At 37.3% G+C, this 21,232-nt stretch overlaps 1 protein-coding gene and 1 long non-coding RNA gene across 2 annotated transcripts in view; one reads left to right on the top strand and one right to left on the bottom strand.

Moving 5' to 3' along the window:
• Window positions 1-21,232, top strand: part of THADA (THADA armadillo repeat containing) — a 349,278-nt gene that overhangs the window by 56,582 nt on the left and 271,464 nt on the right. Inside the window, exon 23 of the mRNA XM_017862713.1 lies at window positions 8,675-8,784. Coding sequence (XP_017718202.1) covers window positions 8,675-8,784 — 110 coding nt within the window. The remainder of the gene's footprint in view (window positions 1-8,674; window positions 8,785-21,232) is intronic.
• LOC108522496 (uncharacterized) overlaps window positions 1-21,232 on the bottom strand; it is a 42,104-nt gene that overhangs the window by 17,553 nt on the left and 3,319 nt on the right. The gene's annotated exons all lie outside the window — the stretch shown is intronic.

Genomic DNA, 21,232 nt, shown 5'->3' with positions numbered 1-21,232 from the left:
ATGCTTTAGATGAGCATTTAGATCCCCTAATTAGTCTGTTGGTGAATTATAGGTGCCTGGAAACATGGCATGTAGCTTCTTCCCCTGTGGAAATTTATACCTTGTAAGTCCATAAAACATGTTAATTTTCCCTATAGATATACTTTTTATGAAAAGTTAGGAGCAGGATATGCTAATTTTAAAAGATAAGTGATTAGAATTTAAATTTCTGTTCTTTAAATTTTAAGAACAGAAATCACTGTATTGTTCTTGCATTTTGATCTTAATTTCCTTTATAAAAATCCTGAGATGTATGTTATTAAAAATTATTTTGTTGGAGGTAACTCACTACCAGACTTCAAAATATACTACAAACCTGTAGCAACAAAAAAGTGTGGTACCGGCAGAAAAACAGACACATAGACCAGTGGAACAGAATAGAGAACCCAGAAATTAATGTATCTACAGCCAACTGATTTTCGATAAAGGCTCCAAGAACACTCATTGGGTAAAGGACTGACTCCTCAATAAATGTGCTGGGAAAACTGAGTATGCTTTTTTTATATGCAGAAGGATGAAACTAGACCCACCTCTCACTGTATATAAAAATCAACTCATAATGGGCGCAGTGGGTCGTGCCTGTAATCCCAGAACTTTGGGAGGCTGAGGTGGGTGGATCACGAGGTCAAGAGACTGAGACCATCCTAGCCAACATGGTGAAACCCCGTCTCTATTAACAATACAAAAATTAGCTGGGCATGTGGTGTGCACTTGTAGTCCCAGCCACTCGGGAGGCTGAGGCAGGAGAATCGCTTGAACCCAGGAGGCAGAGGTTGCAGTGAGCCGAGATTGCGCCACTGCACTCCAGCCTGGTGACAGACGGAGACTTGGTCTCAAAAAAACAAAAACAAAACCAGAAATCAACTCAAAATAGATAAAAGACCTAAATGTAAGACTCAAAACAGTAAATGGTAAAGACTACTATAAAACTACTTGAATAGTGGTATTTATTCAGGACATTGATCTGGGAAAAGATTTTTTTCTTTTCCTTTTTTGTTTTTTTGAGTCTCGCTTTGTCACCCAGGCTGGAGTGCAGTGTCGCTGTCTCGGGTTCAAATGAACCTCTGCCTCCCGGCTTCAAACGATTCTCCTGCCTTAGCCTCCCGAGTAGCTGGGATTACAAACAAGTATGTGCCACCCTGTCTGGCTAATTTTTGTATTTTTTTAGTAGAGATGGAGTTTCACCATGTTGGCCAGGCTGTTCTCAAACTCCTGACCTCAGGTGATCTGCTCGCCGTGGACTCTCAAAATGCTGGGATCGGAGGTGTGAGCCACCGCCTGGCCTGGGAAAACATTTTTATAAATAAGACCTTAAAAGCATAGACAACAAAAAATAAATGGAATTATATCAAACTAAAACCCTTCTGCACAGCAAAGAAACAGCAGAGCCAAAGACAAACTCCAGAACAGGAAAAAAATTTGTAAACTATTTATCTGACAGGATTAATGTCCAAAATGTATAGGGACCTCAAACATCTCAACAGCAAAAAAAAAAAAAAAAAAAAAAAAAGGACAAATGATCTGAACAGACATTTCTTAGAAACATAGAAATGATGAACAAATATATGAAAAAATGTTCAACATCACAAATCAGGGAAATGCAAATCAAAACCACAGTGAGATATAATTTCATTCCAATTAGGATGGGTGTTACCAAAAAGACAACAAATGATGGCAAGAATGTGTAGAAAAGGGAACTCTTACACACTGTTGATGGGAATGGAAACTAGTATAGCTACTATGGAGAACAGTATGGAGGTTCCTCTAAAAACTACACATAGAAATACCATATGATCCAGCAATCCCACTACTGGGCATTTATCCAAAGAAAAGGAAATCAGTATATTGAAGAGATAGAGTGCTGCAACCCCATGATTGAATAGTGTTGCAATCCCATGTTTATTGCAGCACTATTCAAAATAGACAAGGTACGTAATCAACCTGGGTGTCCAACAACAGATGAATGGATAAAGAAATGTGGTATATATACAAAGTGGAATACTATTCAGCCATAATAAAGAATGAAATAACTGTCATTCGCAGCTGCATGGATGGAAGTGGAGGACATCATGTTAAGTGAAATAAGCCAGGAACAGAAAATTAACCACTGCATATTCTCACACATGTGGAAGTTAAAGAAGTCGATCTCAAAGAAATAAAAAGTAGAACAGAGGATACTAGAGGCTGGGAAGAGTAGTTGAGAGGGTGGAGATAAGTAGAGTTGTGAAAGGATACAAAATTACAGCTAGATAGGAAGAATAAGCTCTAGCGTTCTTCACCACAGTAGGATGACTATAGTTAGCAATAATATATATATTAATAATTCCAAATAGCTAGAAGCAGGATGTTGAGTGTTCCCAACACAAAGAAATGATAAATGTTTGAAATGATGGATAAGCCAATTACTCTGATCTGATCACTGTTTATTATATGTATTGAAACATTACTGTGTACCCCATAAATATGGATAATTATTTGTCAATGAAAAGAATTTTAAAATGCATAAAAAAATCTCCCTCCATAAAAGGGTTTACATGTCTTTGTTTAATTATTTCAAGGTACATTTTAATTTTGATGTTACTGTAAATGCATCTTTATAAAATTACGTTTTGAACTTCAACTTGCTGGGCTATAAAAATACAACTGCTTTTAAAATATTTGTCTTATATTCATCCATATTATTAAATTCTATTATTTTAATCATTTGTGGATTGTTTGTAGATTATATGTCCATAATGTCACCTTCAAACAATGAGAGTTTTTTGTTTTAAAGTTTTATTTTACTTTAAGTTCTGGGATACATGTGCTGAACTTGCAGGTTTGTTACATAGGTATACATGTGCCATGGTGGTTTGCTGTATCTATCAACCTGTCATCTAGGTTTTAAGCCCCGCATGCATTAGATAGTTGTCCAAATGCTCTCCCTCCCCTTGCCCTCCACCCCCCGACAGGCCCTGGTGTGTGATGTTCCCCTCCCTGTCTCCGTGTGTTCTCATTGTTCAGCTCCCACTTATGAGTGAAAACACGCAGTGTTTGATTTTCTGTTCCTGTGTTAGTTTGCTGAGGATGATGACTTCCAGCTTCATCCAAGTCCCTGCAAAGGACATGAACTCATTCTTTTTTTATGGCTGCATAGTATTCCGTGGTGTATATGTGCCACATTTTCTTTATCCAGTCTATCATTGATGGGTATTTGGGTTGGTTCCAAGTCTTTGCTATTGTAAATAGTGCTGCAGTAAGCATATGTGTGCATGTGTCTTTATAGTAGAATGATTTATAATCCTTTGGGTATATACCCAGTAGTGGGATTGCTGGGTCAAATACTATTTCTGGTTCTAGATCCTGGAGGAATCGCCACACTGTCTGCCACAATTGTTGAACTAATTTACACTCCCACCAACAGTGTAAAAGCGTTTCTATTTCTCCACATCCTCTCCAGCATCTATTGTTTCCAGACTTTTTAATGATTACCATTCTAACTGGCGTGAGATGGTATCTCATTGTGGTTTTGATTCGCATTTCTCTAATGACTGGTAATGATGAGCTTTTTTTCATGTATTTGTTGGCTGCATAAATATCTTCTTTTGAGAAGTGTCTGTTTATATCCTTTGTCCACTTTTTGATCGGGTGGTTTGTTTTTGTAAATTTTTTTAAGTTCCTTGTAGATTCTGGATATTAGACCTTTGTCAGATGGATAGATTGGAAAAATTTTCTCCCCTTTCATAGGTTGCCTGTTCACTCTGATGATAGTTTCTTTTGCTGAGCAGAAGCTCTTTAATTAGATCCTATTTGTCAATTTTGGCTTTTGTTGCAATTGCTTTTGGTGTTTTAGTCATGAAGTCTTTGCCCATGCCTATGTCCTGAATGGTATTGCCTAGGTTTTCGTCTAGGGTTTTTATGGTTCTATTTCTTTCTCTTGCCTGATTGCTCTGGCCAGAACTTCCAATACTATGTTGAACAGGAGTGGTGAGAGAGTGCATACTTGTCTTGTGCCGGTTTTCAAAGGGAATGCTTTCAGCTTTTGCCCATTCAGTATGATATTGGCTATGGGTTTGTCATAAATAGCTCTTATTATTTTGAGATATGTTCCATCAATACCTAGTTTATTGAGACTTTTAGCATGAGGGGTGTTGAATTTTATCGAAGGCCTTTTCTACATCTGTTGAGATAACCATGGGGTTTTTGTCATTAGTTCTGTTTATGTGATGGATTATGTTTATTGATTTGTGTTGAGGTGGAGTCTCGCTCTGTTGCCCAGGCTGGAGTGCAGTAGCACAATCTTGGCTCACTGCAACCTCTGCCTCCCGGATTCAAGCAGTTCTCCTGCCTCAGCCTCCCGAGTAGCTGGGACTACAGGCGCACACTGCCACTCCTGGCTAGTATTTTGTATTTTAGTAGAGACGGGGGTTTTACTGTGTTGCCCAGGCTGGTCTCAAACTCCTGAACTCAGGCAGTTCACCAGCCTCAGCCTCCCAAAGTGCAGGGATTATAGGTGTGAGCCACCGCACCCAGCCTCTTTCATATTTTTTACACTTTTCTTCTTCTTTTAGTGTGCTGGATAGGAGCTCCAGAACAGAATTCAGTAGACGTCGTGACAGTAGGAATCCTTATCTTGTCCTGATTTTAAAGAGGATTAAAAAAACCCAAACAAACAAAACCTGTACTATTGCCTATGATGTTTGCCTGTTGGGTTTTGTAGGTATTCTTTATGATGTTAAGGAAGTTTTGTCTCTTCCAAGTTTGCTAAGAGATTTTTTTTTTTAAATTGTGAGTCGAAAAAAAGAAAAGACTAGAAAGAAATGCAATAAAATTAATAGTTACCTCTAAAAAATTATTTTGTACATACATTATCCATTTTGTGAACTTTAAATAGAAACCCAGTGTTATCTAATAGGTAATTGAGTTGGAGTTTTCAGAGGTTTTCATTTTAAAATGAAAATTCAGAGATTTTCATTTTAAAAATCAAATTTTGAAATTGTTTCTGATTTTATTGTTATTAACTTTGTAAGTGGTTTGAGTTAAACCTGTTTCATGTAGTCGGATTATCCACTGGGAGGCTGTCAGCCTGGCCTTTCTTCTCTGTTCAGTGGCTCATAGACCATACTGCCAAGCCCACTAGTCATTTGTAATTGGATTCATCTCTTCCTTGTAGCCTTGTCCTGTTTTCTAGCATGAAACTTCTAGGTCATTCAGCCAGGTTTACTTACCCTTGTCTGTGTATGCTCATTCATTGATATAAAAAGACCTAGCAAAGTATCTGGCAGATAGCTAGCATGCACTTATTTAATGTTGGTGTATTCATTCTAGTCTCCCAGCCTCTTTTCATGTTAATTACCCTCTTTCATTTTGGTCCACCCGAGTACTGTAATAGCCTGTTCAAGTTCTGGATGTGAAGTCTTTTCTCATTATTCCAGTGCAGAAGGATCTTTCATTTTTTGGAACTTATGCTTGTAATGGGCACCAGACAGCATGTTGGTTTTCTTTGCCAAAGTGAACTAAAAGCCTGCTGAGGACAGGCATCTTGTTTTCATCTTTTCTGTCTACCACAGCATTAAGCTGCGAGGCATTTTACATGGTGCTAAAGAAAGACTGTTGTCTAACAGGAATTTTATATTGTCTTCAAAAGGAAAAAAGAGAATAAGCCTAGGTATTAGCTATGTGGGTTTATTCGGAAATTATTAAGTGCAAAATGAAACAAGGAAATACTGCCTACATCTCAGTTTTGTCCTTAGAACATCATTATGTTTTCTCTGCCAGGAATACCTAGGGTTTAGGTCCATCCTTGAGAAGACCACCCACTGGTCATACTTCTGAGGTCTTTGATTTTATTATATGCTTTTGTTTTAGACCCCTTCGAAGGGAGTTTGAATAAAGGAAGCAATGAAAATCTTATCTTTGCCTAAGGAGTAGATTATGAACTGTTGTAAATCCACAGAAAAGCACTTTGTCAGTAATGACGAAGTTTATGTTTTCCTGAAGTATGTTTTAATATCTGCAGCATTTTGGGAAAAAAATTAAGGAAGTTTGAGAAACCTCATCTCATTGACTTTCTGTTTTTATTTTCTATATCTTTAAGTACCTTCTTAGAAATCTCTTGTTTCTCTAATAATTGAAATGATGGTCATTACAAATAAGCTAACTGGTATTTCTTCTAGTCCTTTTTTTGTATTAGTATTATTTTTTTAAGCTGGCTATCATGAGCTACTTATTTTATAGGATTATTGGGCTTCATTCCTATATTAGAGGTTTAATTCGGATTTAAGCCTTGATAATTCTGTTCAAACTATGCTCTGAAATTACCATATTGAAGATAAAATAAGGCTTACCTGACTGTGGCTCTTGACAACTAGTAGTATGTGGTCTTTAAAAGATACTATGAAGAGTATCATCAGATCTTTACAGGAAAACTAACTGAAGAACATGACCTGTCACTCTTTGGGCTACTAAAGAGTTAGATTTTTTTTTTTTTTAAATGTATTATATACTGCTTTATTTGTATATATAATGGTTCTTTGTTGTTAGTCTCCTATCTGATTCTTGTTTCTCCATGTGCATCACTTATTATGTCTTTGTAATCAGATGTACTTTGATGTGGATTACGTCCTTGGTTTTCCTCTATTTAGAACCCTAGTCAGAACTCATTGAACTGAATTGGATTATAGGTTATAGGCCTGTTCTGAGCTTTTCAATTTATTACTTATTTTAATACAACAACCTATGTCCTAAATACTGGTATTATCCCTAGTTTATGGATGAGGAAACTGAGGTACTTGCCCATGATGGCATGTTTAACTACTTATTCTACTGTTTATTGTTTCTAATGTGTGCAGAATACTAATTTAGTCCCTATGCTGAGGTAGGAGGTGTTTCTAGGTAAGCATATCTGAGCTATCTTGGGACAACTTGTCTTTTACCGTCCTTTGATCTCTTGGGGAGACCTGGATCAAGAGATAGCTGATTATAGCTTTGGTCCTGAGTTTTATACAAAATCTTGATTTTTAAAAGACAGTAGTCACCAAATCTAATGGTATAAAAGCCTAATTGGCTTAAAAGTTAATTCTTTTCAAAACCTTAGTCAACAACAAATTGTCAGTTTTGTTCTCTTTAAAATAAATAGTCTGGCCGGCCACAGTGGTGCATGCCTGTAGTTACAGCTGCTCGGGAGGCTGATACAGAAGGACTCCTTGAGCCCAAGAGTTGGAGGCTATAGTGCACAATGATCACACCTGTGAATAGCCACTGTACTTAAGCCTAGGCAACATAGTAAGACCCTGTCTGTACAAAAAATGAAAAAATTAGGTAGACGTGGTGACATAACACTTAATAGTCCTAGCTGCTCAGGAGACTGAGGTGGGAGGATCACTGTAACCTCAAACTCTTAGGCTCAAGGAGTTTGAGGTTACAGTGAGCTATGATTGTGCCACTGCACTCCAGCCTGGGTTATAAAGCAAGACCAGACCCTATCTCAAAAAAATTAAAAGTCATATTTATTATTGGTCTAATCTTGTGTGGAGAAAGACACCATGTAGGAAAGCCACTGGGTGACATTCTGGCAAATTCCATGGTTCTGTCTTGAAGTGAAGCCTAGTAATTTTTCAGGAGGTCCTTTGCACCACATCTTGCATTGTCATTAACAGTTTTATGTCTCTAAAAGGTAATACGGGTTATTTTTTAATGGGTATGGAGTTTTCATTTGGGAAGATGAAAAGTTCTGTAAATGCATGATGGTGATGGTTGTACAAAAGTGTGAATGTACTTATGCCACTTAATTGTACACTTAAAAAGGGTTACAATGATAATTATATATATTTTATCACAATATAAAAGAAAAAAATGTTTAAAAGAAGGAAAAAAGGTAATTATTTCACCTAGACCTGTGTGTGTGAGTGTTGTCGTTTTGTGTGATTTTTTTCTGTTGGAGTTGAATGGTGTGAGCTCTAACAAAACACACTGAGGTTTGTGAAGATGATATAGGAAGGCAGTTCTAGTGTAATAGTTAAAGATGGTCACCTCTGGAGCCAGACTGCCTGGCTTCATGTTCTGGTTCCACTGCTTTCTTGCTGTGTATGACGGATAAGTTTCTTAGCCTTTCTGGGCCTCAGTTTTTCAGTTGTGAAGTAGAGATAATGATAGTACTTATTTCATGGAATTATTGTGAGAATTAGATGAACTATTGTTAAAAAAAAGAAAATGCTTAAAGTGACCGGGAACAGTGACTCACGCATGTGATCCCAGTACTTTGGGAGACTGAGGGGTGGATCACCTGAGGTGAGGAGTTAGAGACCAGCCTAGTCAACATGTTGAAACCCATCTCTACTAAAAATACAAAAAGTAGCTGGATGTGGTGGCAGGTGCCTGTAATTCCAGCTACTTGGGAGGCTGAGGCAGGAGAATTGCTTGAACCCAGGAGGTGGAGGTTGCAGTGAGCTGAGACTGCACCACTGCACTCCAGCCTATACAACAGAGCAAAAATCCATCTCAAAAAAAAAAAAAAAAAAAAGCTTAAAACGTTCTGTCACGTGGTGAGCGCTAAATGAACGGACCCCTAGGCCTGGGTTCTAGACACTGTTACTAATATAAATACACTTGCAAATATAAACATAAATCAGACATTTGTTTTGCTCTTTTGTTAAAGGTAAAAGAAATAGGAGATTACTTTAAACAACACCTTTTGCAGTCCAGGCACAGAGGAGCATTTGAACTGGCTTATACTGGTTTTGTGAAACTCACTGAAGTACTAAACAGGTAAAACAAATACCCTTTTGTGTACTTTTTAAAAAGACTATACAAAGCATGTGCTTGGAGTAGAATTTAGTTGTGTCTTTTGATGTTTAAAAGAATAAGACCTGGTTGACTACAAAACTCTTGGAAGAAATTGTTTTCTTAGGTTTCATTGTGTGATTTACTGCAGATGATTGATTGAAGTGTCCAAACTGAGTTATTATTCTCTCATTGAAAGGTGATTTGAAGCAAACTCAAAGATTTTGCTAAAATAGCTTTGAAATTACTATTTTTTTTTTTTTCTTTGAATGAAATAAATGTTTTTTCTGTTTGAAAATTACTTGGTGTTTGGAATAAAATAGACCTTGCAATTTTTGGGGTTTGTATTAGAGAAGCACTTAAAGATTTTGTTTTTTTCCTTCATAAATTTATCTTATAGAAAAGTTTAAAAGAACAGTAAGTAGACTGAAAAGTAGAAAAGATTTTTTTTCCTTTTACCTGGAAAACTAATACTTAGATAGATTTCATATATTTAACCAAATGTATTTCTTGACATTATAGTTACAGATAATTTCATTCATTCATATAATATATTTCCTCCAAAGAGCTTGTGAGGAAACCTTAAATTACTTAATGACTAAGTGTTCATGGCAAGTGTTCTCTAAATAAAAGGTAGTATTTTCCAGGAAAACATTTCCATTGCCTGGAAACTTTTTGAAATGAAGCAGAGTTCTGCCAGCCTTGTAGCCTCAGCAAACATTTTATTTTGGACTGTTAAGACATCTATTCCTTGAATATTTTTGGAACTTTTTTTTTCACATGCCTGGTAAAAACATTTATAAAACATTCTGGCAGTTATGAGCTGCACAGAATGTCTTTAAATGATACTTTTTTAAAAGTCCCTGACATTAAACTGCTGATCTTGAAAATATTTTATCTTTTCAACTTTTTGTTTCCAGTGCAGACATGACTTATGAACATTTTTTTTTCCCTCAAAACACACTCCACTCCCATCAAATCAATTAACAAGAATGTATGAATACCAGCAGTGTGCTTAGTACTGTGCTTGGTTTGGATGATATTATGGTTTTTTATAAGATGAAGTTCCTGTTATTAAAGAGCTTATGGTTTAGTTTGAGAAATAAGTAGAGATGAAATTCAAAATATTTAACAAAAGGTATGTTGTGAGCACTGACTGGTCAGAACCAACACTGGGTATATGCAGCACCCAGCATCTCTCTATGTATGGATGTGTGTGGACTGAATACCAGCCTGGAAGTAAGACCAACACACTTGAAAAAGATAAAACTGCGCAATTTTGGGTGAAATTTATAAATCATATTTATATATAAATCATATAGCAGAGAGAGAAAGCAATGGTGATAGTCTGGTAGGGCTTCATGGAGGAGGCGGAATTTGTGCTAATGCACAAGTTGAAAGAAGGAAACATCGTGAGTAAATGTTCAGAGGCTAGAATCGGCAAGGTGAATAAATAAGTCAACCTTTCTGTAGAGGTGGAGTTAGTAGGAAATAACCAGGCAAGTTGATAGATTGAGGCCAAATTATAGTGTCTTGGAAATAGATTTACTCTAGCAGGGATGGAGAGAAGCATCATTTTTGCTCTGAAATAGATCATAGGAGGCATCATAGAATGGAGGAATAGCAGTAAATCTGTGACTCAGGCTCTTAATTTTGTGTGTATTCATTCCATTTACTGGCAATGAGATTGTACAAAAATTAACCTCCCTAACCTTTGATCTCTTCATCTTTAAGGAAAAGGGTATTTGCCCTATTGACAGATCTCTCTGGCTTTTGTTGTATGAATCAAATAAAATAGATATTTATGAAGACCTATTTGCATTATAGAATTTCCTACAAATGTAAAACATTATGAGATTGATGTTGGTTGTGGGGTTGGCATGCAAAAGTAGTTTTCTGGTTGGAAATGTTAGGTTAGATAGATTGTAATGACAGATTATAGTAAGGAGAGCCTGGAATCAGTTATAACAAAGTAGATCTGAGGTGATGAGGGCTTCCTCTTGGGTGATGGCTCTGGGAGTAGAGACAAACGTGGGGTTTTAGTTAACTTTTGGCCCCACACAGATAGTAACAACTCCTCACATGATGTATTGAGTGCTTAGAAGGAAAGCTGTGGACACATTTTATTACATTCACGATTTTGTATCTCAAGAATTCGGGCAGGGCTCAGCTGGGTGATTCTTCCTTAGGGTGTTCACTAAGTTCAATTGGTGGCATTCAGCTGGCAGACAAACTGGTCACAAGGGACCTCAGACAGCTTCACTCACGTTTATGGCACCTTGGTGAGACTATCCGGAAGACTGAGCCTAATTGGAACTACATGTGGCCTCTCACCCCAGCATGGCAGTCTTGGGGTTGAAATTCTTATATGGCAGCATGCTTCCACCAGAGAGAATATTCAAAGACAACCAGCCAGAAGCTGTATGATCTTTTCTGACCTAGCCTTGGAAGTCTCATTGCATTGCTTTAGTCACATTCCTTTGATTTTAAGTGCATCTTAAGGTCAGCCTGGATTCAATCCACCTTTTGACAGCAAAGTGGCAAGATCATGTTGTAGAAGTATATGTAGATAGGAGATGTTGTGGTAGCCATCTTTGAAAAATGCCATCTGCCACATGAACCAACTGAATGTGAGTAGTGGAGGTTACCAGGGAGTTCATGGTTCCTTCTGTGATTCTAAGTCTTGGTCACCAGACAAATGGGGTTGATGTTAACAACACCAAGGAAGTTGAAAGAGGGAATGGTTTGATAAAGATGAGTAAGTTTTTTTGGTTTTTTATGTGTTAAGTATGAGATAATGATGGCATACCCTGATGGAAATATTTAAGTCAGCTGTTAGAGATAGAGGATTAGTTTGGGTGATATAACAGAGATGTAGATTTGTGAGTTTTCTCCAAAAATATCATAGTAAGATTGCAGTCTTTGATGGAGACCATGAAAGGAGAAAGAACAGAGGACTAAGGACAGAGGCTTTTGAATAACTGTGGTTGAATGGTACAGTTGAAGGCATTCCAAATAAATGGAGTGGGGAGACTAGGGAATGCCCAATGCCTGGTATCTTAGCCACTCCTAATCTACTTTAAAGATGTTCTCATGGCTGTTACTGTTGGCTTTTAGCCAACGTGTTAGGAGTTCTCAGTTGTTGCTTTCAAACCAAGTAGTTCTTGATCCTTTAGAGACATTTCAAATCTGCTGAACAGAATGTTTTGCAGGGAACATCTTTACTGTGTGTGTGGCTTCCTTTTGTTTGGTTTTTATTTTTAAAAGAAAATGTTTCTTTTGGAGTCCTTTTGAAAGCGTTTTATAAGCTCTTAAGTTATGAAAAGTTGTTTAGGCATACAACATTTAAAAGTTTGCAAAGAGAAATCTGGGCATTCATGAAAATCCACAGAAATGGAGGCCAACTGCTGGCCACCTCTTGAGCTACAGCTGTGTTAAGGAAGGAAGCACTTAAAGAGATTAATGGATAAATAACTGAAGAGTTGAACATGACCCACATTGTTTGAATTGGTTTTTAATAGGATTATGCAAAATGTCTTCAAATGTAAACTGACTTCACTATTAAACAATCATTTAAGAATAAATAGGGATGGAGACATTGTTATTTTTTCTGGGAATATTTTGAAAGCAACACTTGTAACACACATAACACACCAATAGTGTGTTGAGTTAATTTTCTGTAATCTGATTTTCTCATGTAGTGCTTTCTATTTAGAAGTCAGTGAAATATTCCTATTCTCCTTGAAAAAACATAATTGCCTGCCTGTGTGTAATTACTTGTCTAAGCATTTGATTGGAGTGCTTAAGTTTGTTAATGTCATAAAACTCTACATTCAACTTTTTGATGACATTCATATTTGCTTGTTTACTTTCTATGATTTTATTATTTGAAGTGGTTCTTCTGATGACAATGAACAGACTTCTAGGATGTTAAGTTGGGAATCTAACTTTCATTTGTCCAACCATAAGATACAAACTTAACTATAAGGGGACAAAATCATTGATTATGATTCTAAATCTAGAAGGGAGATTTGTTAGTGCTTGGTGTTGTCTTACTCTTCAAATATTCGAATTGCTTTACTTATTGAAATGTAGCTTAATCTTCAGATATTTATTGTAGTAATTATAATCATTTTCACATTATTGGCCTGAAAAAATTAAATTGTGACATTTAGCAGTTTTTGTCGTAAAATACTAGTACTTATTCATGGACATCAACAATTCTGTGGACAGAAATCATTTAAATATGTATTTAAACTTTCATCAGTTAATTATAGCTACAATGATTCAAATTCAACAGAAAACTTTTAATGAGCAATTTAAATATAATAGTGAAAAAATAATTTCTTCTACCCTTCTGGAGAATGAAATACCAAGTCTCTAAAGAATATGCAGTTGAGAAAGAAAGAAATGCAAAATGTAATGTATAAGATTTTGGGGAAAAGTCATTCAACTTTGAATGAAAGAATATACAATCTTGTGTAAACTTTATTTTTAATTTAATTCATTTATTTGAGACAGAGTCTCTCTGTTGCTGAGGCAGGAGTGCAGTGGCATGATCTTGGCTCATTGCAACTTCTGCCTCCTGGCTCAAGTGATCTTTCTGTCTCAGCCTCCCAAGTAGCTAGGACTTACAGCTGCCTGCCACCACGCCCGGCTAATTTTTGATTTTTTTGTAGAGACGGGGTTTCGCCATGTTGCTCAGGCTGGTCTCAAACTCCTGGGCTCAAGCAATATCCCCACCTCAGCCTCCCAAAGTGCTGGGATTACAGCCATGAGCCACAGCGCCCAGCCTAAACTTTTATTTACATTTCATATGGCAAATGTGTCTAAATAAGACACTTATTTCTCACTGAGTGTCCTATTAATTTTATTTGAAATATGAATACTTAAATAAAGAATAAGAGATGAGCCACCCTGGGGAGCCATATTCTTTATATAGAGAAAATGCTTTTATTTTCCATTTCTATTGTGGATTTAAAGACTGGAGAAAACTCGAATGTCTTGATGTATAAATTCTAAGTCTTTGTTAGTGACTCCTGCATTTTATTTTCATTTTAAGCCTACTATAATAGTTGAGTCAGATATTACTGTTTTTTTCTCAATATTTGAACACTCATTTAAAAAGTTTTCATAATAATACTTGTCATTTAGATACAAAAGCAGAGGGACCTTGTTCTCAGTGAGTAACCTCTATGCCAGCTTTTTAAGTAAAGTTTTAGAATTTTTTTTAATATTAATTTTTTCTTTTCGATCTTAGGGAATGATTATATTAAATCATTGAGAGAACCAACTATCTGGTACATCTTCCAACCACTTCTTTTAATCCACTGTATCTTGCCCTTCTCCCCATGGCCCTCTGATTGGTAATTCAATTTAGATTTGGTCATTGTATTATTGCCTGTGCCTGCAGCTAAGTCTTCAAAATAGCCCCCTAATGTTTTAGCCTGCAGTAAGCCTCAATAATGTATGATAGTGGTGAGGGAGGTTAAGATGGCTTCTCTTGATATGTAGCTTTCTAACAGGATTTCATTTGGGCAAATCATTTTTCAGACTTAAAGTTTCCTGGTGCTTCAGGGTTATGTTCCCTTTTTAAAATGTACATGCACACAACCTTCCTGCACACATCTGTTAGTATTTAGTTTCATTGAAATAATAAACATGAACCTTGAAATAATGAATATAATACTTGACCAAAGATTGAATGGAGTAGGGGAATTTAGCTTATGAAATTATTAGAGATTGGGAAAATCTCAAAGTTAGAAAAAAAAATCTTACAGAAAGAGTTTGAGGAAATGAAGGTGACATTTCTCAGTTAGCAATAGTAATATAAGTTAAAAATAGCTCCATGCTACTACTACATGTAATTGGATGGATGAAGCCATTGAAAAGCCACTTTATAGTCAGGGAATCGGATTTATTGGTACAAAATAATTGTCTAATGACCAATTAGTTGGGTATACAGCTTATGTAATTTGATTTTAGTCTGCGGGTTTTATTCTTATCTTAGAATACTTATCCAGTGGGAGTGAGGTAGCTCTGTGGATAGAAGTTGGAGTAATCTGTTTATGGAACAATAATTTGCTTCAGTTATCTACTCAAGATAATACAAAGGCCTGAATACCAGCTATAGCCTGGCCTGTTCATTTCTGTTACTTTTAGCAGGGGCTTAGGCCATAACAGTTAGCATAGGAAAACAACAACAACAAACCCCCTACCTTTTTTTTTTGGAGATGGAGTCTTGCTCTGTCTCACAGGCTGGAGTGCAGTGGTGCAATCTCGGCTCACTGCAACCTCTGTCTCCCAGGTTCAAGTGAATCTCCCACCTTAGCCTCCTGAGTAGCTAGGATTACAAGAGTACACCAATATGCCCAGCTAATTTTTTTGTATTTTGTAGAGACTGAGTTTCACCAGTTGGCTGGGCGAGTCTTGAACTCCTGACCTCAGGTGATCCACCGGCCTTGGCCTCCCAAAGTGCTGGGATTACAGGAATGAGCCACCACACCCGGTCCTCCCTACCTCTTTTTTGTGCATCTGCCTGCCTGCCTTCCTGCCTGCCTTCTTGCCTGACTTCTTGCCTGCCTTCTTGCCTGCCTGCCTGCCTGCCCTCCTGCCCTCTTTCCTTCCCTCTTTCCTTCCTTCTCCCCTCCCCGCTCCCCTGCCATCCATCCCATCCCTTCCCCTCCCTTTCTTCCTTCCTTCCCTTCCTTCCTTCTTCCTTCCTTCGCTTCCCTTCCTCCTTCTTCCTTCCTTCCTTCGCTCTCCCTCCCTCCCTCCTCACTCCCTCCTTTTGGCTTTCTTTTTTCTTCCCTCCCTTCCTCCCTCTTTAAGAATTTCTACTCTTCATACAGTGCCGCTTTCTAGTTTCTGATTGGGAAAGTCAGAATTTCAGATATAAAAGACTGAGAGAAGCTGGATACATTTTTAGTAAGCTTCCTTGAGAACTGGTAAACCATTTGTTGTTGTTGTTGCTGATATATGTATGTATATGTGTGTCTAAATATTTGAGATAGGGTCTTGCCCTTTTGCCTAGGCTGGAGCACAGTGGTGTGATATTGGCTCATTGTAGTCTCAACCTCCTGGGCTCAAGCAGTCCTCTTACCTCAGCTTCCTGAGTAGCTGGGACTACAGGTGTGCACCACCACACCTGGGTAATTTTTTTGTGTTTTTTACAGCGATGGGCTTGTGCCATGTTGCCCAGGCTGGTCTCCAACTCCCGAGATCAAGAGATCCTCCTGCTTTGGCTTCCCAAAGTTTTGGGATTACAAGCATGAGCCACTGCGCCTGGCCATATTTTGTAGATTAATAACATTTTGTGTTACTGAGTTGTTTATGATGAACCTTGAACCCCTTTTAAGAAGGTTGCAATTTTACAATGTACTCAGAGGCTAAAGACACTTATTATTTTGTATTAATTTGACAAGATAACCAAATAAAAACAAAATGCCTTCAGACAAGAGGCTGTCTGCTTATTTAGTGGAAAGGCATTCACTAACAAAAGCAGGATTTTGGAATTCCCCATGGCTGTGGTTGGTGCCTACGCAGAGTTGGCTCAAAGAACCAAGGACTGTTTCACTCAAGAACCTTTCTTTTTATATCCTTGCTAGGCCCTGGATTGTGTGATGAAGAACCAAAACAAACAACTAGGGTTTGCTGTATTGTTCTTGGGAACCTTGCATAGTTTCATTTTTACTTCTCAATTCCTTCATTATCATAAACACCAGCAACACTGAAGTTTTGAAATCACTTCCTTATAAAGAAATCTTTCCTTGCTGGGGAGCAGACAGAAGGTTCATTGAATAGTCAGAACTCTATTCTGCTTTTTATAGGCACAGTGACCTCACCATTGAGAAGACTTAGAGTTCCAGCTCCCTGCTTTTTATACTTGGTTTGTCAATTTTATGCCTACCTGCAGGCACAGCTAATGTGCGCCAGCTGGCACCAGCACTAGTTGCTCCTTATTTAATTATTCAACAAAAGATTTCTTAAACATCTACTGTGTGCCAGATGCTGTGTTTGATTGAGCTCTCTTTGACCATTGAGAATATGATATGGTAGGCCACAGTTATTGTGAACCTAGAAATAATTACCAGAGTCTAAATAGGAAACATATAACTCTGTGGAACTAAGAGAGGGATGTGAGGACTTGAACAAGGGACTAAGGATTGTATGGGACCATGATGAGGAGTTTTGGGGACATTCTCATCAGGAACTTTGGTGCTTATGTATTTTAGAGTCATTATCTTCTCTGTATAGCCCAGAGAATGTTCATTGAATTTTCAAAACATTTTTATTTTATTTGCATTCTAAAGCACTGAGAAATCAAGTGATTTATCTATAGCTACACATGTAGTTGGTGATTGAGCCAGCACTAGAATGTAAATGTTTTTCTGGAATTTCATAGTGTTTCTGAGGTTAGCAGTTTAACAAAAGTTTATTGATATTGCTTTCTATAAGGAATTGTGATAGGTAGGATGAAAATATTGGTAAAACATGGGCCTTGTTCTTAGAGGAACTTTCAACCTAGCATTTTAATCTTTGGGATTAGATAAGTAAGTCGCATAATTTACAAGACAGACGTTAAAGACCAAGACAAAGATCCACTCACTGAACTGTCTATCCTAGGTGATAGGAATAATAATTAATGCCAATAATGGAAAAAAAAACAAGGCAAGAAGAAGGGCACGATGGGAGGGAGAACAATGCTTTAAACATGCTGAGTTAAAGGTGGTGTTGGGAGGCTGCCTAGTGGGATAGCAGACAGTTGGAAATACAGGTCAGGAGATTGACACAGGGGTTCATGTTGGAGATAGCATGACCTGGGACTCCCCCAATATTTTAGCAGTGAATGTCCAGCATTCTGGGAAATCCCTTAGTCCCAGCCAAATAGGGACAGTTGTTCACTCCATCTGGAGGTATATATTTGAAAGTCAGCCAAACAGAGGAAATAGATGAAGCTATGGGCCTAGAGGAGATCTCCTAAAGAGCCTTAAGAAAGAAAGGAAAAAGTTATCTTCTTGAATTAAATTTTATAACTATTGTTAAAACTCAGAGACATTACTGATATAAAATGTAGTTTCTACTCTGTGTTCACAAGTGTACAAACCTCGGTTAAATAACACTTTTATGTGAACCTGAACTATACTTGATTTTGAACTCTATACTTGGTTTTGTTCTTGGGTCTTGGAGAAAAAATGATCTCTTGGGGTAGCAGTTAGATTAATAGAGTTGATTTTGGTAGGCTGTTTGGGGATTTCAGTAGGAAATATTCTTGTATGAATACTGTAACCCTGATATGTGGAGATTTGCTGAATGTGTTTGTACCTGTTACAGGAAGCTAAGCAGCCGCATCAATTGCTGGCTCTAACAGTGGCACTTCTCGTTGGAAAACATTTTTGTTTATACTTTCTTTTCTAGTTTTTGTACCCTCTTTCTTTGTCAGCCTGGTTTGTTAGACTACCATACTCAATGGAGTTAGTAAATTATGTGTCATTCATTTATTCAACAAATATTTATTGAGCTCCCTATAGGGTGCCAGGCCCTGCTGTAGGTGCTGGGAATAGAGAAATAACAAGAAGGAATGTGTCCTTGATACATGGAGATGTAGAAAATAATAAACTATCTGCCAGCAGTCTGTATTTTTATGTGATAAAGTTTGGTGGTAAGGAAGGTTCTTTCCAACTAAAGTAATATTTCAGCCAAGGCCTGAATGGCAAGAAGCAGCACCTTTTCTGGAGAAGAGCTTTCCAAGCAATGAGATCCACTAGTGCCAGAGTCCATGGTGTATTAAAGAACAGAATGGTATAAGATGAAGTTTAATGAGATTGTCCAGATACGTAGGGCTTTGTGAGCCAGGATGAGGAGTTTGGATTTTGTTCTCCCTGGGAAATCTTTGTGTTTTCTGAGAGTCTCCAACCACATGGATATAAAAATAGAAGATATCTTGGAAATTGTACACACATTAATATTTATGGACCCTAGTAGGTAACTTTAAGATTATGAATAAATGAAGTACACGTGTGTGATAGAGTTGCATGGAAGTGGGGAGGGGACTGGATGAAAAAATGAGGAACTTCATGAATATGTGAAATAAATGAACATAAAGTTTCTGTTCCCAGAAAGTGTACGATTCCTTTCTAAGCTGCCACTTGTTCTTAAACCTAACAAGGTGGAAGTCTGTGTTTATGGGAAAGGGAAAGGCTTTTCTTCCTTCTTGTGCTTGGTAGGTAAAGTATTGTTTGGTAAATAAAGATATTGGCAAGAGGCTTACCTTACTCAGTGGAGGTTATACATAACTACCTTCCTGGCAGTTTGAGTCTTTTCTGGGAATTTTACTTCAATATGTTGGCTTTAAATGTACTTCATATTTGAATGTGAAATGAATTGCTTTGTATTTGCAGGTGAAGTCATTTCTTTAGGCTACCATGAATCATTCAGTTAATATAAGAAAACAGTTTATTAGTAGTAATAAACTTCCCCAGTTCCCTAAGGGAGTGGGGGTACCTCGAAAACAAATGAGACGCAATTCAATTCAAGTCAGTCCCAAAGAGGTTATCCACTGAGTGGCTTTTCTGTAGAGTATTTTAATTTTCTAGCTAGCTCTCCATTCATGTCACCCAGTTCATTTAGAACTATTAATACTTTAACCCCCACCCCAATGGTAGATGTTCAGGGAATGAAATAAAAGTAACCTGAATAAAACATGATCAGGAAGATAATATCTTAAAAATAATATTCTCTGGTAATACATTCCAAAGCCACATGAAAACATTTTGTAAATTATGTGCCCTTTGGAATTTTTATTCTATGGTTCTGTTTTTAGGACATAGCAGAGTACAAAGCAACCACTAGGTACCTGATAGATCTCTTTAAAAAATAAAATAGTGAAATTCACTAAAACAAATAATAGAGAGTTGATAGCATCTTCATCATGAGCCAGATCTGAGCATTTAGGGCAGGCACACTGAAATAATGCCTTTTTATTAGGCAAGGGCTTTGGTGTCAATATACATTTTAATTCTCTCTGCCACGTAAATGTTATGTAACCTTGAGCAAATTATTTAGCTTCCCTCTCGTCTACCCCTTAATTTACCCAATTTTTAAACATTAGTGTGAGATATTTGCATGTACTGGAAGGTATAGTGAATACAAAAATTAGCACTTGTACAACCACAATATAAATACCTCGAGGAAGAGCATTCACGGCAGAGAGAATGTCAGGTGAAAAAGTCCTGAGAGGCTTGGACTTGGGGTAGGTATTTAAGGAGCATCAGGTAAATCGTTTATGACTGGAGTAGTGTAAGCATGGGAAAGAGTTGTAGATGAGATCAGAGAAGTTACAAGGACTAGACAGCCTAAGACATTGTGTAAGAGCTTTTGGCTTTTACTCTGATAAAAGGGGGAGCCATTGGCGTGTTTGTGAACAGAGGAGTGACATGATCTGGTCTTTTAAAAGGATTACTCTTACTGCTGTGTTGATAATAGACTATAATAGTGAAAACAGAAAGACCGATTAGTTACAATATTGCTATACTACAGAAAAGAGATAGTGATGACTTGGAAAGTGGTGGAGGAAGTAAAATGTGATCGGAATCTGGATGTAACGTGAAGATAGAGCAGGCAAGGTCTGTTGATAGATTAGATTTGCTATTTGAGAGAGAGAGCATAACTACAAACTTTTTGGCTTGAGCCCCTGAAGAGATCGATTTGTTATTAGGATGGGCAAGACTGTGGGTAGAGTAGGTTTTTGAAGGAAGATCAGGAGTTTAGTTTGGGGCAAGTTTGGCAAATCTAGTAGACACCCCATTGAAACTACTGTGGGTGTACTTTGTTGAAGTACATCCTTTAGAATTTCTTTTGAGGAGAGTCTCCAGAAGGCAGACTTACTCTTTGTGTATTTTAGACTGTCTTTTTCTTACCTATGCTTTTGAGTATACTTTAATGGGGTATACAATTCTGGTGGACAGTTATTTTCCTTCAGTGCTTTTGTTATTGCCAGTGAGAAACTTGTGTTTGGTATAATTGATGTTCCTTTGTAGATTTCCAATTTTTTTTCTTTAAATCTCCTGTGGCTTTTACATTTTTTTATTAATCACAATTTTGCTCTGCTATGTCCCGGTGTGGAACTATTGTATGTGTACACACACACACACACTTTATGGTTTTTTTCATTCTGTATACTGTTTTGGGTAAATTTCCCAGAAAACTGTCTTCTAAGTCACTAATTCTTTAGAATTCATCTCATCTGTTTTATATGTGTGTGTGTGTATGTATGTATGTGTGTGTGTGTATGTATGTGTATATATATATGTATATTAAAAAATAGATATATGTTTTTAAGACAGGGTCTCACTCTGTCACCTAGGCTGGAGTACCTTGGCATGATCTCAGCTCACTGTAACCTCTGCCTCTTAGGCTCAAGCCATCCTCCCAC

This window comes from Rhinopithecus bieti, unplaced genomic scaffold (assembly GCF_001698545.2).
Source record: "Rhinopithecus bieti isolate Rb0 unplaced genomic scaffold, ASM169854v2 scaffold_61117, whole genome shotgun sequence".
NCBI lineage: Eukaryota > Metazoa > Chordata > Mammalia > Primates > Cercopithecidae > Rhinopithecus > Rhinopithecus bieti.
The sequence above is the reverse complement of the archived record's forward strand: the minus strand, read 5'-3'. Positions and strand labels throughout refer to the sequence as shown.